This window comes from Sarcophilus harrisii, chromosome 2 (genome assembly GCF_902635505.1).
Source record: "Sarcophilus harrisii chromosome 2, mSarHar1.11, whole genome shotgun sequence".
Taxonomy (NCBI): Eukaryota; Metazoa; Chordata; class Mammalia; order Dasyuromorphia; family Dasyuridae; genus Sarcophilus; species Sarcophilus harrisii.
The window spans coordinates 250,263,768-250,285,459 of NC_045427.1; the positions used below are offsets into that span (position 1 = coordinate 250,263,768).

Below are 21,692 nucleotides of genomic sequence, written 5' to 3' on the forward strand. Positions count from 1 at the left end.
CTATCTCTCTGGGCCACAGGTTTTCCATCTGTGAGAAGATTGTCTGTTCAAGTTCTGAAATGCCACAATCTTAGGGAAATATAAGGGTTTTCCAGTAGAGTAGAAATAATGAGAGATACTAGAAAGATAAACCTGGGGCAATCCAAGAAAGTCTTACAAAATAAGAGAAGCATTGATGCAGCTAGGTGGCACAGTGGATAGAGCCCTAGGCTGGCATTCAGGAAGACCTGAATTTAGATTTATTAATACCTGTGTCACTCTTAACCTCTGTCTGAGTCAGGGTTATCAACTTTAAATAAAGATAATAATATCTACACCAAGAATGGCTGTGAGGATCAAATCAGATAATATTTGTAAAGAGCTTAGCCCAGTGCTACCTGACATATACTAAGTGCTTAATAAATGCTTATTGATTATTTCCTTCCTACCTATATGTGCCAAGGAGTGGTAATCCTGCCTAAAGAAGGGGGAATAATAACAGAGTCAATAGTGGAGACCTAGGAGTAAAAAGATTCTCTCTGGCTATAGATAATAGCTGAGTCAAAGGGAAGAGAACTCAATGAGAGTGAGGACAAAAGATAAAGAGTGAAGGCAAAAGAAGGCTAAGGATCCCATCTTGGACATACCTGGAAAAACCGAGCCACCTGCATCCAGTCAGAAGGGAGCTGCACAATAGCACAAAAATATCTCCTCACATAGGGACGACAAGCAGGTAGATAGGCAGCTATAGCTAGAACCATGATGGCTATATCTCGAATGTTGAGCTGTTGTCGTGCATACAGGGATGCCTAGAACACAAGGTGGAAGAGGTCAGACTGAGACATTGATTTCTTCACTTATTAATACTTCCCAGAATTCTTAAACCTCTATTTTGATCTCTCCTCAAAACAGCTATTTGTAACTCTAATCACACAAAGAGCAACCACAGTTCCAAAGGGCTCATGATGAAGTATATTATCCACCTTCAGGTTAAGAAATGATGTATAGATTTCCAAGTTCAAACAGAAGCACATTTTCTTTTCTTTCTTTTTAGAGGCGGGTAGAGGTATCATGGCCAACGAAGGAATTTGTTGTGTATGACTATAAATATTTGTAATGTGTTTTGTTTTTCTTGTCTTCTCATTGGGAAGGGAGTGAGAAAGGGAAGGAAGAGAATTTGGAAATGAAAAACTGAAAAAGGAAAACTAACTTAAAAAAAATTAAAATAGTTCCTTTTGTTCTTCTTAAACTTTTTCCACTCATGACTCCTTTTTACGTGACCCCAGGCATATAGGTATATAAATTAAACATTTTCTGATAATTATAATTTTGCAAACCCCACATTTAGTTATGAGACCCCATGTGAAATCATGAACCACAGTTTAAAAAACTCGAGTCTACAGGATAAAATCCCAATTTGGTAATCTGGAATTCAATGCCCTTTGTAAAACTGAACCCAAAGTATCTTTCTAGCAGTATCTCTTCCTTTTCTCTTCTACAGGTTCTAGCTAGAGCTTCAACTGAGGATTTGCCGAAGGATGATGAAATTTAGAAGGCACCAACAGCATTAGTACTTCAGAAAATAAAAACAAATTGTTGTTGGAACTGTGAAACACTATAATCATTTTGTTTTTGAAAGCAATCTGGAATTATGCAAAGTGAATTAAAACACCCATATCCTTTGACCCAGAGATTTCATTATTAAGTAAGTATATATTCAAAGGAAGCCATTGATAAAAAGAAAGTTTCTGAATACACGAAAATATTTATAGCAGCACTTTTGATAATAACAAACAAACAATTGGTAGATACTTATCAATTAGGGAATGGCTAAATTACTGTGGTAGATGAATGTAATGGAATGTTATTGTCCTTTAAGAAATAATGTAATGAATACAGAGAAATATGGAAAGATCTAAATGAATTGATGTAAAGTAAGCAGAATAAAGAAAATAAATGAGTACAACAATGTAAAGGGAAAGAATCACTTCCCTCCCTCCAAAAAGAAAAGACCAAAGTGAATGCTCCAAAATTATAAAGAACAAGAAGAGACAGAAGATACTCCCACACCCCATCTCTTAGCACAGATTGAAGATCCACAAATGCTGCATATCACACATCTTTTTAGAATTTTTTTGTATTAGTCAGCTATGCTAACTTTTTTTCATCTTTTTTTTTTTGTCTTAAAAAAATACTATTTGCTATGTAAGATGGCTTTCTGGAGGGAGGATAAATTATGGTGGTTGAAAACCCCCAAATATAAATAAAAATGTATTACAAATTCAGTTTAGCGCCTAGTTAAGAAGACTAGTCAGTAGTATGAACTCTTAGTCTCCTCTCCATCCTAGCCTCATCCTGTTCCCTCTCCTGGCAGCATGCTACCTAACAACAACTCTCCAATTTCTTGGGGACATGGGCCAGAGTACCAGTGTATCTATCCCCTCTATATGAAGTACTGTCCTTGGACCTCTTTCTCCAAATTGCACTGAAGTCTGAATCCATGTTTGTGGTCAATCTCTGCAGCTGGATTTACTTTATTTTTTTTTATTTTTATTTTTTTTTTTAGAGACCAATTCAATAGTTTATTAAATGGAGAGAAATACTGGGACCAACGGATCCATGTTTGGTTCCAGGGTTGGACGAGACTATCATCTCAAAGAGTCCAGTGTGGATTTACTTTAAATAGTTGGTATGAAGGTTTGTTTTTTTTTTTCTGTTCCTTGCCCCAAACACATTTTGTAGTATCAGTACTCAACATCAAAATCACTAGTTATATTTCTGACTGTAACCATTACTCATCTATGTAATAGTCTCCCAAATCCAGGTTGTCTTTTTTCTCCTTTATCTTTGTTCATGCCTTTTGCCTTGTACTCTCCATCTTCACTAATCAGGATCATTTCATCCTTCAAAGTCCCATCTTTTCATGAAGTCATTTCTAATCACAAATTGCTAAACTGCAATAATATGCACTGTCTATATCATCCACATGACCCTTAACAAAAACTAATTATTTGTAAACATATCATCTCCCTAACTCAATTGTAAACTCCATGAAGTTTAGAACTGGGATATCCTCTTCAAATCACTTCAGCACCTAGGACAGTTTCTTACACATAGATTCAACATTTGTTGATTGAAGGAATATACTCCTGTAGCCTGGACTCTTAGCTTCATCCAGATTTCCTTTATTTCCTAAAGACACACTCCATAAAGACACACTCACACACTTCATAAGGGACAGGTTCTCTAAGGTAAAACTCATCATTCCCTAACAAATCCCAAATCATTCCCACCAAGTACCTTGAGAATGAACTCAGGCTCTAAAAGGGCAAGGTCTGTGCAGAGTTGAAGCAGGAACTTCCGGGTGGAGTCTTCAGCCTCCGACAGATTTGCCTTGGAGGACAGAGCACAGCACAGCTGGGTAATGAGCAGCATCTTGGGGGAAGGATGGAAGAGAGGCAGGAGATAAGCACAGGTCTCTCTGGGCAAGGACTGCAACACTGAGACTTAATGATACGCCAACTCAATCAAGTCTGCAAGGTGATGTTGAGGACTACAAATTTACAGCTATCCCTTTAGTATGGGTTCCTCCAATCCAGTGAGAAATGGTAACTCCAGGAAGCATTCCTATACCTTGATTCTGGTTCCAGTCCCATTCTCCCCCTTTCCCCCACCCTTGAAGTCCTTCACCTTCTTGTTTTGCAAAGCCTGGTCCATGGTCTCGGGTTGGGCATCAGAGTCCCCTGCAGCCAGCTCCAGAGTCGGCTCTTCTGACACATTTTCTTCCCCTAAGCTTAAGTTATAAAAAGGAATGGCTTCCTCTGCTTGCTTTCCCTCCTCTTCTTCTTCTTCTTTCTGCTGCTTTTGTTCTTCTTCCCTGAAGAGGGACCAGGTATCCTGAGGGATGGAAGAGACATTTCACTCACAGACAAATCCTTGAACTGACTCTATCCAGAAAGGACAGGGAAAGGAGGCAGGGGGAGACTTGAGAACCACTTTCTGGCAAACCACTTTCCTCCTTCAGAATCAGGTCCCGACTCTACATATCAATCACCCTGATTTTTAGAATCTTCTTAATTTCCCACTTGTGGGTCCCTTCCCACACTAACACTATGAAGAACTGAGGGCACAGAATGGAAGCTCACCTGCTCCCAATAGTTCCTTTTGATGGTTTATGTAAACACTATGCTAGCCTTGCTATACTAATGAGGATGTCAAGTTCAGACTTAAGTTGTGCCATGTCCATAAAAATAGATAGGAACATATAATATTATCAGCATTCTTGTCTATAAACTACAGATATGTAAGGGCTAGTATATTTAATAGGGAACACTTGAAGGAAGGACTACATTCCCCATTTGTCTCTGGGCTTTAAGGACAATCCTGGGTGAAACCCTGGGAACTTCTGGTTTGGAGGAACAGTAGGAAAGTAGGATAATATATCAGAAGCACAACAAAGGAAAAAAAAAACCATGTGGAGGTATGACTGTAGTTCTGTTATTTGTTATTTAACAAAATAACAAAACACTGGAAGTCTAAATATAAGCATGTTTCTAAGATGCCATGTAACAATGAGATATGACTGAAAAGAGCTTAGATAGAGCACCATGATTCCAAAACAATCTTTTTTTTTTTTTTTGGCTGAGGTAATTGGGGATAAGTGACTTGCCCAGGGTCACACAGCTAGGAAGTATTAAGTGTCTGAAGCCAGATTTGAACCCAGATCCTCTTGACTTCAGGGCTTTATCCATCTTTCTTTCTTAAATTTTATCTTTTTTTTTCCTTTTTAACTTTCTAAATTCTCTCCTTCCTTCCCACCTCTCCCTCATTCATTGACCTATACAATCTTGAAAGGCTATACCATAACTGACGATTGTATTCCATCACTACTTTTGGAGAGAAACTTTTCTAATAAAATATATAGGAAAGTATTAATAGAGAGGGACATTTTGAAGAGAAACCCTTTCAAAATATGGAACATTTGGGTTTCATGAAAAAAGATAAAGATTTTTCCTTATTTGGGGGCTGTAATTCTTAGTTTGCTTTCCCGAAAGCTTGAGGATAAGATCCTAATTCTTAGAAGTCTGTGAGGAAAGTGCTTTTCCCATTTCTTTGCTATTTTCACACAGAAATGAATTTCATGATATAGGAGCCTGCTTCAGACAATAAAAGGTTCAGAGAATGATATATTTAGAAGCAATTGTGCCCAACTTATTTTTATGGATGACAATACTGAAGCATAGAGCATAATGTAGTCATACATTAATTAACAAATTAGTCAAAAAACATTTATTATTTATTATGTGCCAGCCACTATGCCAAATGATAATGCTAATAAGTTTAGCTCAGGTTTTCCTAACTCCAAGTCCAATGCCCTATCCACTATTCTACATTCTCTCTGTCACTCCGGAGTCAGACCAAATTGGGTATAGACTTTCAGTTCAAAGCATACTTCCATTCTTAAATCTTGCTCTTGGCAACATCTCTTCTTGCTCAGAAATGTTTCAGGATTCTAGAGTCCCGAATACTATTACTGTAAAATCTCTGCGTTTCGCAAAGGACTCAACAGACAAGTATACACACATGTACCCAAAGCATTAGTCATGGCACAATAAAGCCCAGAAATATGAGGGCAAGGAATGCCTAAGAAGAACTCTTGGGGTAAAGATTAGTGGCTGGGGTGTTACCAGAGATTTAGTTGCTTCCAGAGTCCCCTTGGAGCATAGAGCAGAGTAATCCAGGGTCCCTCCAGGGCAGGATGCCAGAGGGAAGTGTTGGTTCCTATAAGCTGCAGGTTCTGAGAGGAGGTGATTAGTGGTACCCATGCACTTTAGGGAAGGCTTAGTCAGGTGCGATGGTTGGAAGCACTGAAGTAGATGGCTGGGTGGCTGGGCCAGGATGTGGTTCTCCAGAGAGAGAACAGTTGGCCGTCCAAACAGTTCTAAACCTTGCTTCTTCACAGTTTGTGACTGACATGTAGATTCCTGAAAGAAGAGAAAGATTCAGTATATAGATTCTCTGGTCAGGTGAAAACCATTCAGTTTTTCACCCCAGCTGTCCTGTCAATTCAGGAGACAAACAGGCAGAACCAGTTCAGAAAAGTTTTCTGGACTGAGATCAGCCTTCCAGAGGTACTACTAATTGGGAAGAATAGCAAACAAGAATGAAAGATGTCTGGGGAGAGAGAAGCTGGGGGCATAAAGGAGAAAAAAGATGGAGCTGGAGGAGAAGACAATGTGCACCAAAAGGCAGTTTTCATGGTAACTTTCGAATTTAAGTTAAGAAAACATGAAATGTATCAACAAAACCAGCAGGAAGAGATAGAAAGAAAAATTCCCTTTGAAATAGCTGCAGAGAATATGAAATACTTGGGAATCTACCTGCCAAAACATATAAGAACTATGTGAATATATATTACAAAACACTTTTCATATACAGACCAAAATAAGTAGATAGATATGGGCAATCTGTAGGTAAGCTGAGCCAATATAATAAAAATGTCAATATGACCTAAATTAATTTACTTATCCAGGGCCACATGAGTCCAACAACAAAAGAATTATTTCATAGAGATAGAAAAATAATAACAAATTTCATCTGGAGAAACTAAAAGTCAAGAATATCAAGGGAATCCATGAAAAAAAAACACAAAGGAAGGCAGTTTAGTATACTAGGCTATACTATACTATACTATATGACTACTAAGTAGTAAGCATCAAAATAATTAACTACTGGATAAGAAAAATAGCTATTGATGGAACCAATTAGATATACATTAATGCAGAAGGGAATGACCACACTAATCTATTGTATGATAAACCCAAAGCTCTAAGTTAGTGGAGCAAGAATTCATCATCTGATAAAAAGTGCTAGGAAAATTGGAAAGCAATCTCTCAAAAATTAAGCAGAAATCATTATCTTATACTATATACCAGAATAAGCTCAAAATGGGTTTGTAATTTAGACAAAAGGATTGGTATCCTAAGCAAATTAGGGGAACATGGGGAAAATTATCTTTTAGATCTATGGATAATAGAAGAGTTTATGACCAAACAAGAATTAAAGAAGATCACAGAAATAAAATAGATAATTTTGATTACATTAAATCAAAGGATTGGCACACACATACACAAAAACATCAAAGCAGTCAAAATTAGAAGGAAAGCAGGAAGTGGGGAAAAAATCTATAGTAAGTTTCTCTAATAAAGATCTCATTTCTCAAATATATTTGGAACCAAGTTAAACAAAAATAACAGCTATTCTCCAATTGATAAATGGCCAAAAATATAAAAAAGTAATTTTCAGAAGAAGAAATCAAAACTATTAATAATCATATGGAAAAATGCTCAAATCACTAATAATTGGAGAAATAAAAATTAAAACAACTCTGAGGTACCGCATCACACCCATCAGATTAGTTAATATGACAGAAAAAGAAAATGACAAGTGCTGGAGAGGAGTGGAAAAATAAGGATACTAATGCACTCTTGGTGGCATTGTAAACTGATCCAACCACTTTGGAGTATAATTTGGTACAATGTCCAAAAAATTGAGCTAATCCTTTGACCTAGAAATACCACTATCAAGTCTGTTCCCAAAGAAAGAAAGGAAAAGTTCCCATATGTACAAATATATTTACAGCAGCTCTTTTTGTGGTAGCAAAAAATTGGAAACAGGGGATGTCCATCAATTGAGGAATGTCTGAACAGGCTGTATATGATTGTGATGAAATGCTTTTGTACTTTAACTGCATTCCAAACTTTCAGACAATTATATCGTTTTCCATTATCTAAAGACACTTCAGATTGTGCAAACTTTGCAATCAATTTTTTTTTTTTTTTTTGGAAAAAATATATATTTCTTTTTTCCTATTATGTGTGTGTGTATGTGTGTGGCAATTGAGATTAAATGCCTTACCCAGGGTCACACAGCCAGGAAGTCTTAAGTGTCTGAGCTCACATCTGAATTCAGGTCCTCCTGACTTCAGGGTCAGTGCTCTATCTACTGAGCCATCCAGCTGCCCCATTTAGGTTGTTTTCCATCTGTGATACATCCTGGTCTTTGCACTTAAATCCTTTCCAAAACTATAAAAAGGCTGTTTGCCTCATCTTTTGATCTACTAAACAGCTAAAAGAACCCTTTTATTAGGCTCAACAATAAGTTGAACATTCTTAGAACTTTATGTCTTACTTTTATCTTAATTTCAATTGTGCTAATGACCAAAGACAAATTGTGTCTTAAGTTAATGCTTCAGAAATTTCATGAGGAAGTCTCTCTTAAATAGGAAGGAGAAAGTAGTACCTTAGCTAATATATCAATTCTTATAGAAAAACCACGTGGACATTACAATCTTGTTAGCTTGGATCAAGTTTACAACCCAGGCCTATGACTTCCCAGCTCCATTCTAATGGTAGTTAAGGTAAGTCTTGAGGTGCAGATTGAGATGTCAAGTTCAAATGTACGCTGTAGCATGTCCAATGAGACACATATCTGTACATCCCTCTATGTCTACTACATGTATATATTTATACACACATGTACTTACAGGAACATATATGTGTAATAGGGCAAGTAGGTGGTACACTGGCTAGAATCCTGGGTCTGCAGTCATGGAGGCCCAAGTTCTAATCTCAGAAACTTTCTAGCTGTGTGATCCTGGGCAAGATATTTAACCTCTGTTTATCTCAGTTTCCTCATTTGCAAATTGGGAATAAAAACAGCACCTACCTCCCAGGGTTTTCACAAGGATCAAATGAGATAATAATTGTAAAACACTTAGTACAATGCTTGGCATACAGCTAACATTATATAAATATTAGTTATTATTATTATTATTATTAATTACATCTGAAGGAAGGATTATATTTACCATTAACCTCTGGGTCTCAAGGGCAGGCAGAATTTCCATTCACGTGAGTGCCCATAGCACAGGATTATTGCCTCAGGAGAGCAAGAGAGAAAAGTGCGAAGATTTGTGGAGGGATTCAAATAGCAGTCCTGTTGTACAGTTATTTGTAATACTTGATAGAGGAATCTAAGGATGTTTCTAAGACTCCATGGATAAGATCAAAATTATATTAGTTTCTACTGTATTGGTTCTACAATTTAATTGATTGTACACTGTAATGATTTTTATAATTGAATCTGCATCTGTCTAAGCCACCTTTCTATGTCCTTGAGTTGAGCTCTGGAATTGAGCTTTCCCTCTGAGTTAATTTAAAGTTATAATTAAAAGAAAAAGTTATTTTCTCTCATACTGGTAGTCTTTGGGATACTTCTAGGACATCTGTTGTCTGGAAGCCCCATAAATTAACTTGGTACCATCTCCCAAAAAATACGTTGTCTGTTGCCCAGCCTTGAACAATTAGGGGAGTATTTATCTTTTCCAAGAAGACAGCAAGCCTGGTAGTTTTGATACCCTAATAAGGATTACAAGATACAGATGGGTCCTATAAACAACTAAAATTCTTTGTCAGAGAGAAGCATGATTGACCTCACCACCTGAATGCCAGCCATAGTGTGGTTATAATGTTCTAACTCTAAGATCCCTTCTTTTCTGTGTAACAATGAAGAGGTTCCGTCCTTCTCATTAGAGTCACTGGCCTTCCTGAGTTTGCCAATCTGACCTGCTTTCTTAAAAGCTGTGTGTGTCATTGATTTTACTTAGTGTGTATCTCAGTCTACCTTTATTAGATTTTTTTAAGGCATGGGGCAAAGAGCGATGTCTACAGAGAGCCAAGTCAAAACAGTCTGATGTCCATTATCTTTAAAAAAGAGGTTGTTTCTTCCATTGAAAACTACATCCATCTCATTCTGGTTTCTTACAAAAAAAGAAGGGCTGTATGAAGCCTATTTGGAGAATATGAATCTTAAGCCATTTTGCTTCCCACAATATTGCTTAGAAATGATATCCTATCATAAAGAAGGGAAAGGGATCTGTATGTGCACGAATGTTTGTGGCAGCCCTGTTTGTAGTGGCTAGAAACTGGAAACTGAGTGGATGCCCATCAGTTGGAAAATGGCTGAATAAATTGTGGTATATGAAAATTATGGAATATTATTGTTCTGTAAGAAATGACCAACAGGATGATTTCAGAAAGGCCTGGAGAGACTTACACGAACTGATGCTGAGTGAAATGAGCAGGACCAGGAGATCATTATATACTTCAACAACAATACTATATGATGACCAGTTTTGATGGACCTGGCCATCCTCAGCAATGAGATCAACCAAATCATTTCCAATGGAACTGAACCAGCTATGCCCAGAGAAAGAACTCTGGGAGATGACTAAAAACCATTACATTGAATTCCCAATCCCTATATTTATGCCCACCTGCATTTTTGATTTCCTTCACAAGCTAATTGTACAATATTTCAGAGTCTGATTCTATTTGTACAGCAAAATAACGGTTTGGTCATGAGTACTTATTGTATATCTAATTTATATTTTAATATATTTAACATCTACTGGTCATCCTGCCATCTCGGGGAGGGGGTGGGGGGTAAGAGGGGAAAAATTGGAACAAGAGGTTTGGCAATTGTCAATGCTGTAAAGTTACCCATGCATATATCCTGTAAATAAAAGGCTATTAAATAAAAAATTAAAAATTAAAAAAAAAAAAGAAATGAGATCCTAATTTATCCTGGTGGGTGCTCCATCAAAGTGATTTCCTTATTTTGATTCTGCTAACTAGCTCTGCCAACAGAACAATATCAGGCTATTCAGTCTCAGCTCTGCTCTGGGAGGACATCTTTCCTAGTCCTTCAGGGATTTAGGAATAAGCCTGGTCTCTGGGGCTCCTGGACACTTCTACTCAAGTTGCTCATCCACCTGAGGCAATGACCTCAAGCCACAGGCGCAGAAGTAGGTATCCTCAGAACTGATTAAAGCCTGATTAAAGGACTCTCCTTGGAACCAAAAATATATTCCTACCACCAGCCATGCCCCTTTCTAACATGATACATTGCTCTATCTCCCTTTGATAATAAGCTCGTAAGACAGAGGTTGGCCTACTCAGTAACAGCAGAGGTCTAGTCAGAATATAGATAAGGGAGATTATTTTTTTATAATAATAACTTTTTATTTTATGTTTTTTTTTGCTGAGGCAATTGGGGTTAAGTGACTTGCCCAGGGTCACAAAATTAAGATGCATTAAGTGTCTGAGGTCACATTTGAAGTCAGGTCCTCCTGGTGCTCTATCTACTACATCATCTAGCTGCCCCAGCTTTTTATTTTTTAAAATACATACAATGATAGTTTTCAACATTCACCCTTGCAAAACTTTATATTCCAAGTTTTTCTCCCTCCCTTCCCTAGACAGCAAATAATCCAGCGATAAGGGAGGTTTTACAAAGAAATAAAAATAATTTGAAATGGGAGCAGTACTGAGGCTCTGAGGTTAAGATGAGGACAGAAGACCCTTTTTTCCCCCTTTGCCCCCCAGAAAAAACACAGGCTCCACTATCAATACAGCACACACAGGGGACACCGAGGCATAGACTATGGAAGTAAGGAAAGTCTAAAAGAATTGTACCTGCGAAATTATCTGTGGATATGTTTTGAAAATAAACAGCTTTAATTAAAAAAAAAAATGTGAAGACCACTGGTATGGTGAACCTTAAAAAATAAATAAATAAAAAGAATAGCGCCTGGGGCTGTTACCGTACTAGAGATTTAGTTTCTTCCAGAATCCTCTTGGGCCACTTGGTGAAGTGGCCCAGAGTTGCAGGCTCTAAGAGGAGTCGGTTTCTGGTATCCATGACCTTCGAGGAAGGCCCAGTCAGGTGAGATGGCCGGAGGGACTGAAGCAAGTGGCTAGCAGAAGCAGTACTTTCCAGGCTGGAAGGCTGGGTCAGGATCCGATTCTCCACAGAGAGAACAGCGGACTGTCCACGTGGTTCCAAACCTTTACTATTCATGGTTTTGGTCTGGCAGGTGGGTCCCTGAGTAGAGAGAAAGACTCAGTGTATAGATCTCCCATACGGATGGGTATAGGTGAACCATCCAACTTTTCATCCTAGCGATTCTGTCTTCTCAGGGCATAAAAAAGTAGAACTCAATGGTAAGAGTTTTCCAATCTAGAATGATCCAAGGTACTGGGGGGAGGGGAGAGGAGAAAGGGAAAAGAGTAGAGGGCAAGCTAGGGATCAGGATAGAGAGCCCAGAAGTACTAAAGAGAAAAAAAGATATAAAATAAGAGCTATAAGGAAAAGGATCTCTACTAAAAGTCTGTTTGTGTGTTAATATTCAAATCAAAATTCAGAAAATTTTTACTAAATCCCTACAATATGATCCCATGTTCATTCTGGGGATCTGAAAACAAATAAACAAACAACTAGGCTCCTGCCCAGAAGGATTTTGTCATCTAACAAAGAGCATGAGAAATATTATTCCTTTAACCTGGATCTCTTTTCCATTTATTTACATATTTTAAATGGTATTAATGGTTAAAAAACGCCAACTGCTGGAGGCATGGTGGGCATTAAACCGGACTTTATATTCAGAAAGGTCTGTGTTCAAATTTCAGCACAGCGACTAGCCGTATGATTATGGACAAGCCATTAAACTTAAATAAGTGCTCTAAACTTTTTTTTGAGGAAATGAATAAATTTTATTCAGGGAATTTTATTCAAGAAGGAGATGGCACCTCAATCAATATATCATTTGGAATAGGAAAGCTATATGCACAGTACAATCTTGTAGCCTGGATACCAGGCTTGGTAAAGGATCAAACTTCCTTTCCAGTCCTGTAGTCTCCAAGGGTTTAGCTCCAGGCACATTTCCTTTTACCTCTGGGCAGGAGGGGGATGGGAGAAGCATAACCCTCTGGGCCACTCCCTGTTCTCTGGGGCATAGAGAAGCTGGTGTTAAGTCCTCCAGGCGATGCAAAGGTGGCACTGCTGGTGCGTCTGGTCCTATTAAAGGGCTAGTTAACTGGCACAATCGATAAAGCTCGGGATCAGGAGTCAGAAAGACCCATTCAAATCCTGCCCTAGACTTCCTAGCTGAAAAATCCTGGGCAAGTCACAACCCCTGTTTACTCAGTTGGAAAATGGGAATAAAAACACCACCTCTTCTGTCAATAAAAAATTATTTTAAAAAATAATAATAATAAAAATAAAAATATATAACAATAATATATTATAATATATAATATATATAATATAATATAACAATATATAATATAATATAATGTAATATATAATATAACAATATAATATAAAATATATATAATATAATATAAAAATATAATATAATATAATGTAATATATAATATAATATAACAATATAATATAATATATAATATAATATAACAATATAATATAATATATATAATATAATGTAATATAACATAACAATATAATATAATATATATAATATAGTATAGCAATATAATATTATATAATATAAAATAAAAATATAATATAATATTATATATATAATATAATGTAATATAACAATATAATATATATAATATAATGTAATATAATATAACAATATAATATTATATAATATAATATAAAATATAATATAATATAATGTAATATAATATAATAATATAATATTATATATATAATATAATGTAATATAATATAACAATATAATATTATATAATATAATATAAAAATATAATATAATATGTAATATAATATAACAATATAATATTATATAATATAATATAAAAATATAATATAATATAATATATATAATATAATGTAATATAAAATATAATATATAATGTAATATAATATAAATATAATATATATAATATAATGTAATATAATATAACAATATAATATTATATAATATAATATAAAATATAATATAATATAATATATAATGTAATATAATATAACAATATAATATTATATAACATATAATATATAATATAATATAAAAATATAATATTATAATATAATAAGAATAATAAGAATAAGAATAAAAGCACCACCTCCATCCCATTGTTATGAAGATCAGAAGAGATGCTTGTAAAACCGCCTGGCACAAAGACATGGGAGGGCTTAGAGGCTAGTTCCCAGCCGGTCACTTTTTCTGCCAGAACTCCTCCGTGAAGGATTCAGAGACGACCCCTCCTTGAAACACAGACACCCCAAACACACCAAACTATTTTTATCTCTTAAATCACTCTAATACGTTTACGGGAATGAATCTATCGGGCTTTTCCCCACAACGTGTTGGAGGGCTAAGAAATAGGAGGGCATCAGACTGCAAGCTTTGGGCAGCGAGCGGGAAGGACTTCCTGCCTGTGCCTCCGCCTCCCGCCGCCAGGGGGCGCCCTCTCTCGGGGGTCTAAGGAGCCCCCATTCTGGCCGCAGCAGCCCCGTGGCTGGCGCGAAGTCCCGCCCAGCCCGCGCCCGGCTCCAGTTCCTCCCTCCCGCCGGTGGGGACTGGCTGGCTCCCTGCCACAGCAGACCACAGTAGGGGAGGGCGGGGGTGCCGGAAGGGGGAGGGGGGCTAGCTGTGCCGAGGCCCTCCGGGGCGGGCTGCTGCAGCCGCAGCGCCGGAGGAAAGCCTCCCGGCTGGGGGCGGGGCGCACCCGGAAGAAGCCCAGCCGCCCCGGGTCCGGCCCGAGCGGGAAGCAGAACCTGGCTGCTGGGAAGGGAGGTTAAACTAGCTAGGTGTGGGCAGGGAGGGCGACGGAAACTGCCGGACAGAAAGAAGAGATCGGGCCGGAGGGGCGGTAACCCCTCCCCCCCCGCTAGCCTTGGAGGCAGAGACTGAGGTCAGCCTGGGTACCAGAGAGGAGGACTTACTGAGATCTCGCCCTCGGGAGGGCGCGGGTTGGGGCCTGCAGGCCGGTCTATTCCGTAGCTTTCCTCCCCAGCACAGACAAGTGTGACTCGAAACTCCGGGCTTCTGTGACTCTTGGGAAGCCAAAGCCCAGCTCAAAACTGCGAACTGGCGTTAAAGGGCCCGCTAGCCTCGGCCTGGATCCAGGAAGTAGCCGCCCCGCCGCCGTGGCCAGAAGAGGCTTTGCGCTTCACTTTTAACCGCTTCTTACGTATCCTGACGTCGCTCGCTTGGTACACGCTTGTCGGCTTGTTTTCTCCCCCTTTAGATCTTGCGCTCCCCGACGGCGGGGACCGGCTTTCGCCTTTTTGTGCGTGCTTGGTCATTAATTAGCATGGACCTGGCAAAGGCGATTGCAGTCTTTTCAGTCCTGTCTCACTCTTTCTGGCCCCATTTGGAATTTTCTTGGGGAAAAAATACCTCAGTAATTTGCCATTTCCTTTTTCAGCTCATTTTACAGGTGAGGAAACTGAGGCAAGTGGGGTTAAGTGACTTGCCCAGGGTCTGGGCAAAAACCCGGGAAAATGAATCTTCCTGTCTAGGACTTGATCTCTTTGTCATAATCCACTGGAGAAGGAAATGGCAAAGCAGTGTCTTTGTCAGGAAAGCCCCATGAACAGTTCTGGTATATTATGGTGCACAGCATCACAAAGGGTCAGATATAACTGAACAACAACGTTTTAAAAAAAAATGGGGGGGGGGCTGAGGTAGTTGGGGTTAAGTAATTTGCCCAGAGTCTTTAATTAATTAACTAATTAATTAATTAAGACAGAGAGGAAGTGTCGGACTTCCTTCCAGGCTGGAAGTTCCATCCATATAATATTCGCTTAATGTTTATTGAATTGAACTGGGAAGCCGTAATTATAGACACAATAATAAATATTTCTAAAGGGGTTTAGGCTTTATAAAGCACTTTCCTGACAACAGCCATCAGAGGAAGGATGTGCAAGGAAAATCCCTATTTTATAAATGAGGCTAGTGAAACAGAAGTTAAATGATTTACGGAGTCACACAGCTAATAAGAATTATAGTATAGTCTGCATAAGAGTTGAGTATCTACATCCCGACTCTCACTTTCACTAAGGAGCTAGGTCCCCAGAACGTAGCTAGCTGTAATTGCCCCATCCAGATGTTAGGAATTAGGGAAGGGAAAGGGAATATAAATTTATTAAATGCCTATTATGTGTCAGGCACCGTGCTAAATGCTTTACAGATATTTCATTTGATCCTCACTGCAATCCTGGAAGATAGGCGTTAATTATGTCTCTATTTTACAGCTGAAGAATTGACATAGATGGAGATTTACTTGCCCAGAGTCACACAGCTAATAAGTGTCTGAAGCTAGATTTAATTTAGTTAATAAGGTGATTGTTCAGGGGTGCTAGCTCTGAAGTCAGGAGGACCTGAGTTCAGTTCCATCCTAAAATATTTAATATTTCCTAGCTGTGTGACCCTGGGCAAATCACTTAACCCCAACTACCTCAGCCCCCCCCCCAAAAAAAATTTTTTTAAAAAACATTGTTGTTCAGTCATATCTGACCCTTTGTGATGCTGTGCATCATAATGTACCAGAATTATTCATGGGGCTTTCTTGACAAAGACACGGCTTTGCCATTTCCTTCTCCAGTGGATTAAGACAAAGAGATTAAGCCCAGCAATCCCAATAAATTTTAGATGGAAAATTCCATCTTTAGAGAGAGAACTATGGAGTCAATGTAAATCAAAATCTTTTTTTCTTTCCTTATGGATTTTCTCTTTTATTCTGATTTTTCCCTCCCAACATGATTTATATGGATGTAAAAAAATGATTGTGCATATATGACAATAACAACAACAACAAAAGTTGTTTTACACGTAACTGGGGGAGAAAAGAAATTATTTGTCTAGGATCACACGGTGCCTGAGGCCAGGTTTAAATTTTGGGCTTCCTTATTCCAGATCCAGCACTAAACACAAATACATCTAGCTGTCTCAAATTATAAATAATAAAGTAGCTTTCCCTAAAGCAGTAGTGATGAGGTTAGTGGCAGTCAGAGAGTTGTTAAAATCCCCTGATGGCGGGCACATAGGTTCTCCATGAAAGAATTCATGAAACCCTGAATTATTAATTGGCAAAAATGAAAGTTTATTGTTGGATAGAAACCAGTTTGCTAAGAAACTGACTTCTATAGTGGCAAAGTCCTATTAGGGAAATGGAGTCTGGCATTGAGAAGAGAATGCCTTCTCAGCAGGCAGGGTCCTAGCCAGCTGCTTGGGCATCTGCAAGGAGTAAGTTTAAGGAAACCTGTTATATGGATAGCTCTTGGTGGGGAGCTGGGACATCCTCTGCTGATCAGACCAGATTTCTCAATTGAAGGAGAATTTAGAATTTCAAAAAAATCAATGGGAGTTGATTTGCCCCTTGAATAGTGTTGCTTCTCTCATCCTGAGAGGATGGGCCCTCTCTCTTTTTTTTGGGGGGGGGGGGGCTCTCTCTTTAGACTCTTTGGAACCTGGGAGATCCTGATCTCTCAGATCAAAAAGGTGACACAATTTAATTTTAAAGGAAACAGTTTCCTTCCCCCTTCAGTAGTTCTTAATATGGGGTCTGTGAATTTGTTTTAAAAATATTTTGATAGTTGTATTTTTAAATTAATTTTGTTTACACATTTTACCAATTTCCATATGAGTCATATTGGGGAAGAAAAATAAGAACAAAAGGGAAAAACCACAAGAAAGAAAAAAGATGAAAATAGTATGCTTCATTCCACATTCAATCTTTATAATTTACTCTCTGTTTATACATTTTCCATCCCTGGTTTATTGGAACTTCTTTGGATTACTGAACTGCTGAGAAGAGCTAAGTCTATCATAGTTGATCATCATACAATCTTACTGTTGTGTGCAGTGTTTGCCTGGTTCTGCTCACTTCTTTCAGTATCAGTTCATATAAATCTTTCAAGGCTTTTCTGAAATCAGCCTGCTCATCATTTCTTATAGAATGATAGTATTCCATTATATTTATATACCATACCTTATTTGACCATTCCCCAGTTGGTTGGCATCTACTCATTTTCCAATTCTTTGGCACCATAAAAAGAGCTGCTATAGACATTTTTTGCACATGTGTATCTTTTCCCCCCTTTTATGATCTTTTTGGGATACAGACCCTGTAGTGAAACTGCTAGGTCAAAGGATATACATAGTTTTATAGCCCTTTGGACATAGTTCCAAATTGCTCTCCATAAAGTCAAGATCAGTTCAAACTCCATCAGCAATGTGTTACTGTCCCAGTTTTTCCACATTGCATTCCAACATTTATCATTGATAATTGTATCAATAGTTGGTCTCCTTTGTAATCTTTTGTATTTTATTTTATTCATTTAAAAAACATTATTCTGAAAAGGGTCGCCATGGGCATTGAGTTCCAAAAGGGGGGAAAAGACACAGAAAGGTTATAGTTCTGCCTCAAACCCTCAGATTATCAGTTGAGAATCAATTTATTCAAGCAGCCTGAAGTAGATTTTAAAATGAGTTATTTGATGATAAAATAAGGGCAGCTGGCCCAAAATATACGTCTGTGACACTTTCACTCACAACTCTATAGAGTCCAAGGAAAAGTAGAATCAAGCTGAAATGGAATATGTGTCAAATGGATGATTCCCATCTTCTGAATGCTGGAAGTCCTTTTCCTTCTCTTTGGAGGGTACTCAAGAAGTTTCTTTGCTGGGTTTCCACAGAAACCATCCAGCCTGTCCTCGACTCCTGACCAAATCATTGCCACCAGCTGATCTAGGAATGTGAATAAAGCACCAAAGGAAAAATGGGAACAACCTATACACTGGGATAAGAGAGGAAGGGACAGTGCTGGGACACCAAGGGGAAGATGGGAGATTCAACATCCTCTGGATTCAGAACTCACAAGGTTTTTCTCTGGTCAGAAGTCAAGGACTTTCATCTCTTCCACATCCATCATCTCTCACCCCCAAATTCCTGCTCAACCAATAATTAATAGGCAATCTTTGAATTATGGTTAATTTCTTTTTACTATTCATACATAATTCTTGGTCATTGATATTAATCAGTTTAAAAGCTTAGTCTAAATCAGGTTTTCGTAACATTTTTTATATGTCTAGGATCCCTTTGACAACCTGATGAAGCCTATGGCCCACTTCTTAAAACAACGTTTTTAAATAATTAAAGGAGATATTACATTCAGTTAGATGTGAATCTAATATTTTTTTCCCAAGTTCATAAATCCTATGATATCCATGTCCCTGGAATTTAAACTCAATTTCCTCAAATATATAAAATGAGGTTTAAAATAATAGCTGCCTAAGGTCGTTGTGAAGATATAATTAAATAATATGTGTAAAAGTGTTTCCCAAACCCTAAAGGGCTATGTAAATCCTAATTATCATTATTATTAATATTGTTTTATATTCATATCTGAAGGAACTCTTTACAAATATAGTAGCCTTAAACATACTATATTCACTAGTCCAGAGTAAACTAGAAAAGGATAAGAACTAGCCCTTGATAAGGTGTTTGATAATCCCTATTTGGGACAGCCAAATTATACACTAGATAGTATTCTTGGCCTGAAATCAGGAAGACTCATCTTCCTAAATTCAAATCTGGCCTTGGACACTTTACTAGGTTAGGAAGATTATAGGTAATTTTGGAAAACAGATTCAATTGGAATGGGAGGGCTAAAAGCTAAATGCTGATAAGGAAGATAAGGAAATGTCTTCGGGCAGTTTTTGCTTTATATAAATTGGAATTACGCAAATTTTGTTGAGGTCTAAATTTGGGGTACCTAAATGAAATTAGGGTTTAGTTGAGGTCTAGTGGCAGGTTTGGGGTACAGGAAGTCAAGCAAAGCTCCCTTGCAACTCCCCTTGGATTCAGTGCAAGGATATGGCGATAAATGAGGTCTAGTAGCAGTGCGACTCCCCAATAAAGGCATTTATTGGTTCGAGAGCTAGAGGCTTATTATTAGGTAAGCAAAGTTAAAGTATTGTCAAAGGTAGAGATAAGAAGGCACCGGTCCAGTCGACAGAGGGTCCTCACATGGCTAGTAAGTTTTGGAATCTCTGCAAAGAGGGGATCCCAGCAACTCCCTTTTATAATGGGAGATTTAGCTTGAGGGGCTTTTGTGTGTAGCCCCAAAGTTGACTCAGATCCGGGTGGGGCTGGGACAGGTCCAGATCTTCTATTGGAATTCAAAAGGACCAAGATTTGTGAGTCAAAGGGTAATTACATTAACTAGAGGGATTTGGGAATCAAAGATAAGAATCTTTCCCATATCAATTTGACTGTACTTAAAAAAAATTATGAAAAAAATTTCAACCAACTATTATCAGTGAATAAGGCTTGGCACAGTGGGTGAGGAATACCTATGTTAACTTTACTGTGCAAGTAAAGTATGGATGTGCAAAAAGCATTGAACCCCCAAGGGGGAAAATTCCATTGAGGCAAGCTGAGTTCTCAATGTTCTAACTAGTCATTGTGATACTTAGTAAGCAGGCCAGTTCTTTTTTTTTAATAGCTTTTTATTTGCAAGTTATATGCATGGGTAATTTTACAGCATTGACAATTGACAAACCTTTTGTTCCAATTTTTCCCCTCCTTCCCCCCATCCCCTCTCCCAGATGGCAGGTTGACCAATATATGTTAAATATGTTAAAGTATAAATTAAATACAATATAAGTATACATGTCCATACAGTTATTTTGCTGTACGAAAAGAATCTGACTTTGAAATAGTGTACAATTAGCCTGTGAAGGAAATCAAAAATGCAGGCAGACAAAAATAGAGGGATTGGGAATTCTATGTAGTGGTTCATAGTCATCTCCCAGAGTTCTTTCCCTGGGTGTAGCTGGTTTAGTTCATTACTGCTCTATTGGAACTGATTTGATTCATCTCATTGTTGAAGAGGGCCACGGTCATCAGAATTGATCATCATATAGTATTATTGTTGAAGTATATAATAATCTCCTGGTCAGCAGGCCAATTAGTAAAAGGAGTTAGTGAAGAAGTAGGGTAACAGTAGGTTCTTTTATAGGAGAAAAATAATCTCAGGGGCTGGCATCATAAGCTTGGCTTTCTGATTGGATACAGTAATTGTAGGGGGTCATAATAATTTGACTAATGCAAGGAATTTGACAAGGAATTAAACAAAGGCCTACTGTAACAAAGGCTTATTTAAGGACAACAAAAAAAGGCCTGCTTTATCTTATTAATACCTCTCTCTTTGGAAGTAAATTGAACTCCACCTTAATACTTCTTTTATGACTTATCCATCTACCAAGAACCAATGATTCCATCAGTACTATGAATACCTTATTAACTTTATCTTTCAGTTTATAATTCTATAATCATGGTACATGCCTTTGTTATATAGTCTAGTAAAGCAGATAGGTAGGGGTGAACACTAAATCTGAATCAGATTCTCCAACTCTCACAAATCTTCTGACTCCAATTCTACTTTGGATTCCTAACCCTAACTCTAACTGACTCTAACTCTAACCCTATATTTGCCTTATTTTCATTATGTAAAAATCACTTAGGTAGAGGCCTATGAAATGGTCTTATTGAAGTTACAGGGTGCAGTCAGAGTATATTGGAATTACAGACCAGTGTTGTAAGCTTTCAAAAGAATTTGTAGATTTAGACATTCTCTAAATCAAAGGGCAAAGATTTTATTATGCTGCTAAGAGCTAAATCTATAATGACCTTCAAGGAAACGGGGCTTTAGCAATTAAGAAGAAAAAAGACAGATTCCTTAGTGGAGACCCATTAAAGCATGACAAGTGGGGGGATTAGCCATTGACTGGCAGGCTAACTCTCACAGGGATTTAGCACCCTAAAGAATTAGCTAGCTACTGAGGTTCAGTTAAGCCTTTTACAGGTGAAC

The 21,692-nt window shown here is 37.8% G+C and overlaps 1 protein-coding gene across 4 annotated transcripts in view; it reads right to left on the reverse strand.

The window, feature by feature from the left end:
- Positions 1 to 15,228, reverse strand: part of TEP1 (telomerase associated protein 1) — a 54,249-nt gene extending 39,021 nt beyond the window's left edge. For 2 of the 4 annotated variants that reach the window (XM_023498742.2, XM_012544327.3), the window contains exons 1-7: positions 14,758 to 15,228; positions 13,935 to 14,076; positions 11,650 to 11,925; positions 5,667 to 5,963; positions 3,670 to 3,876; positions 3,280 to 3,414; positions 627 to 788 (exon numbers count right to left, since the gene is read on the reverse strand). In XM_023498742.2, coding sequence (XP_023354510.1) covers positions 627 to 788; positions 3,280 to 3,414; positions 3,670 to 3,876; positions 5,667 to 5,963; positions 11,650 to 11,925; positions 13,935 to 13,940 — 1,083 coding nt within the window. In that variant the 5' untranslated portion in view covers positions 13,941 to 14,076; positions 14,758 to 15,228. Of the gene's footprint in view, positions 1 to 626; positions 789 to 3,279; positions 3,415 to 3,669; positions 3,877 to 5,666; positions 5,964 to 8,848; positions 8,926 to 11,649; positions 11,926 to 13,934; positions 14,077 to 14,757 lie in introns of those variants that run through there. The other 2 variants (XM_023498747.2, XM_023498752.2) reach the window with 2 other exon arrangements.
- Between the last annotated feature and the right edge of the window lie 6,464 nt (positions 15,229 to 21,692).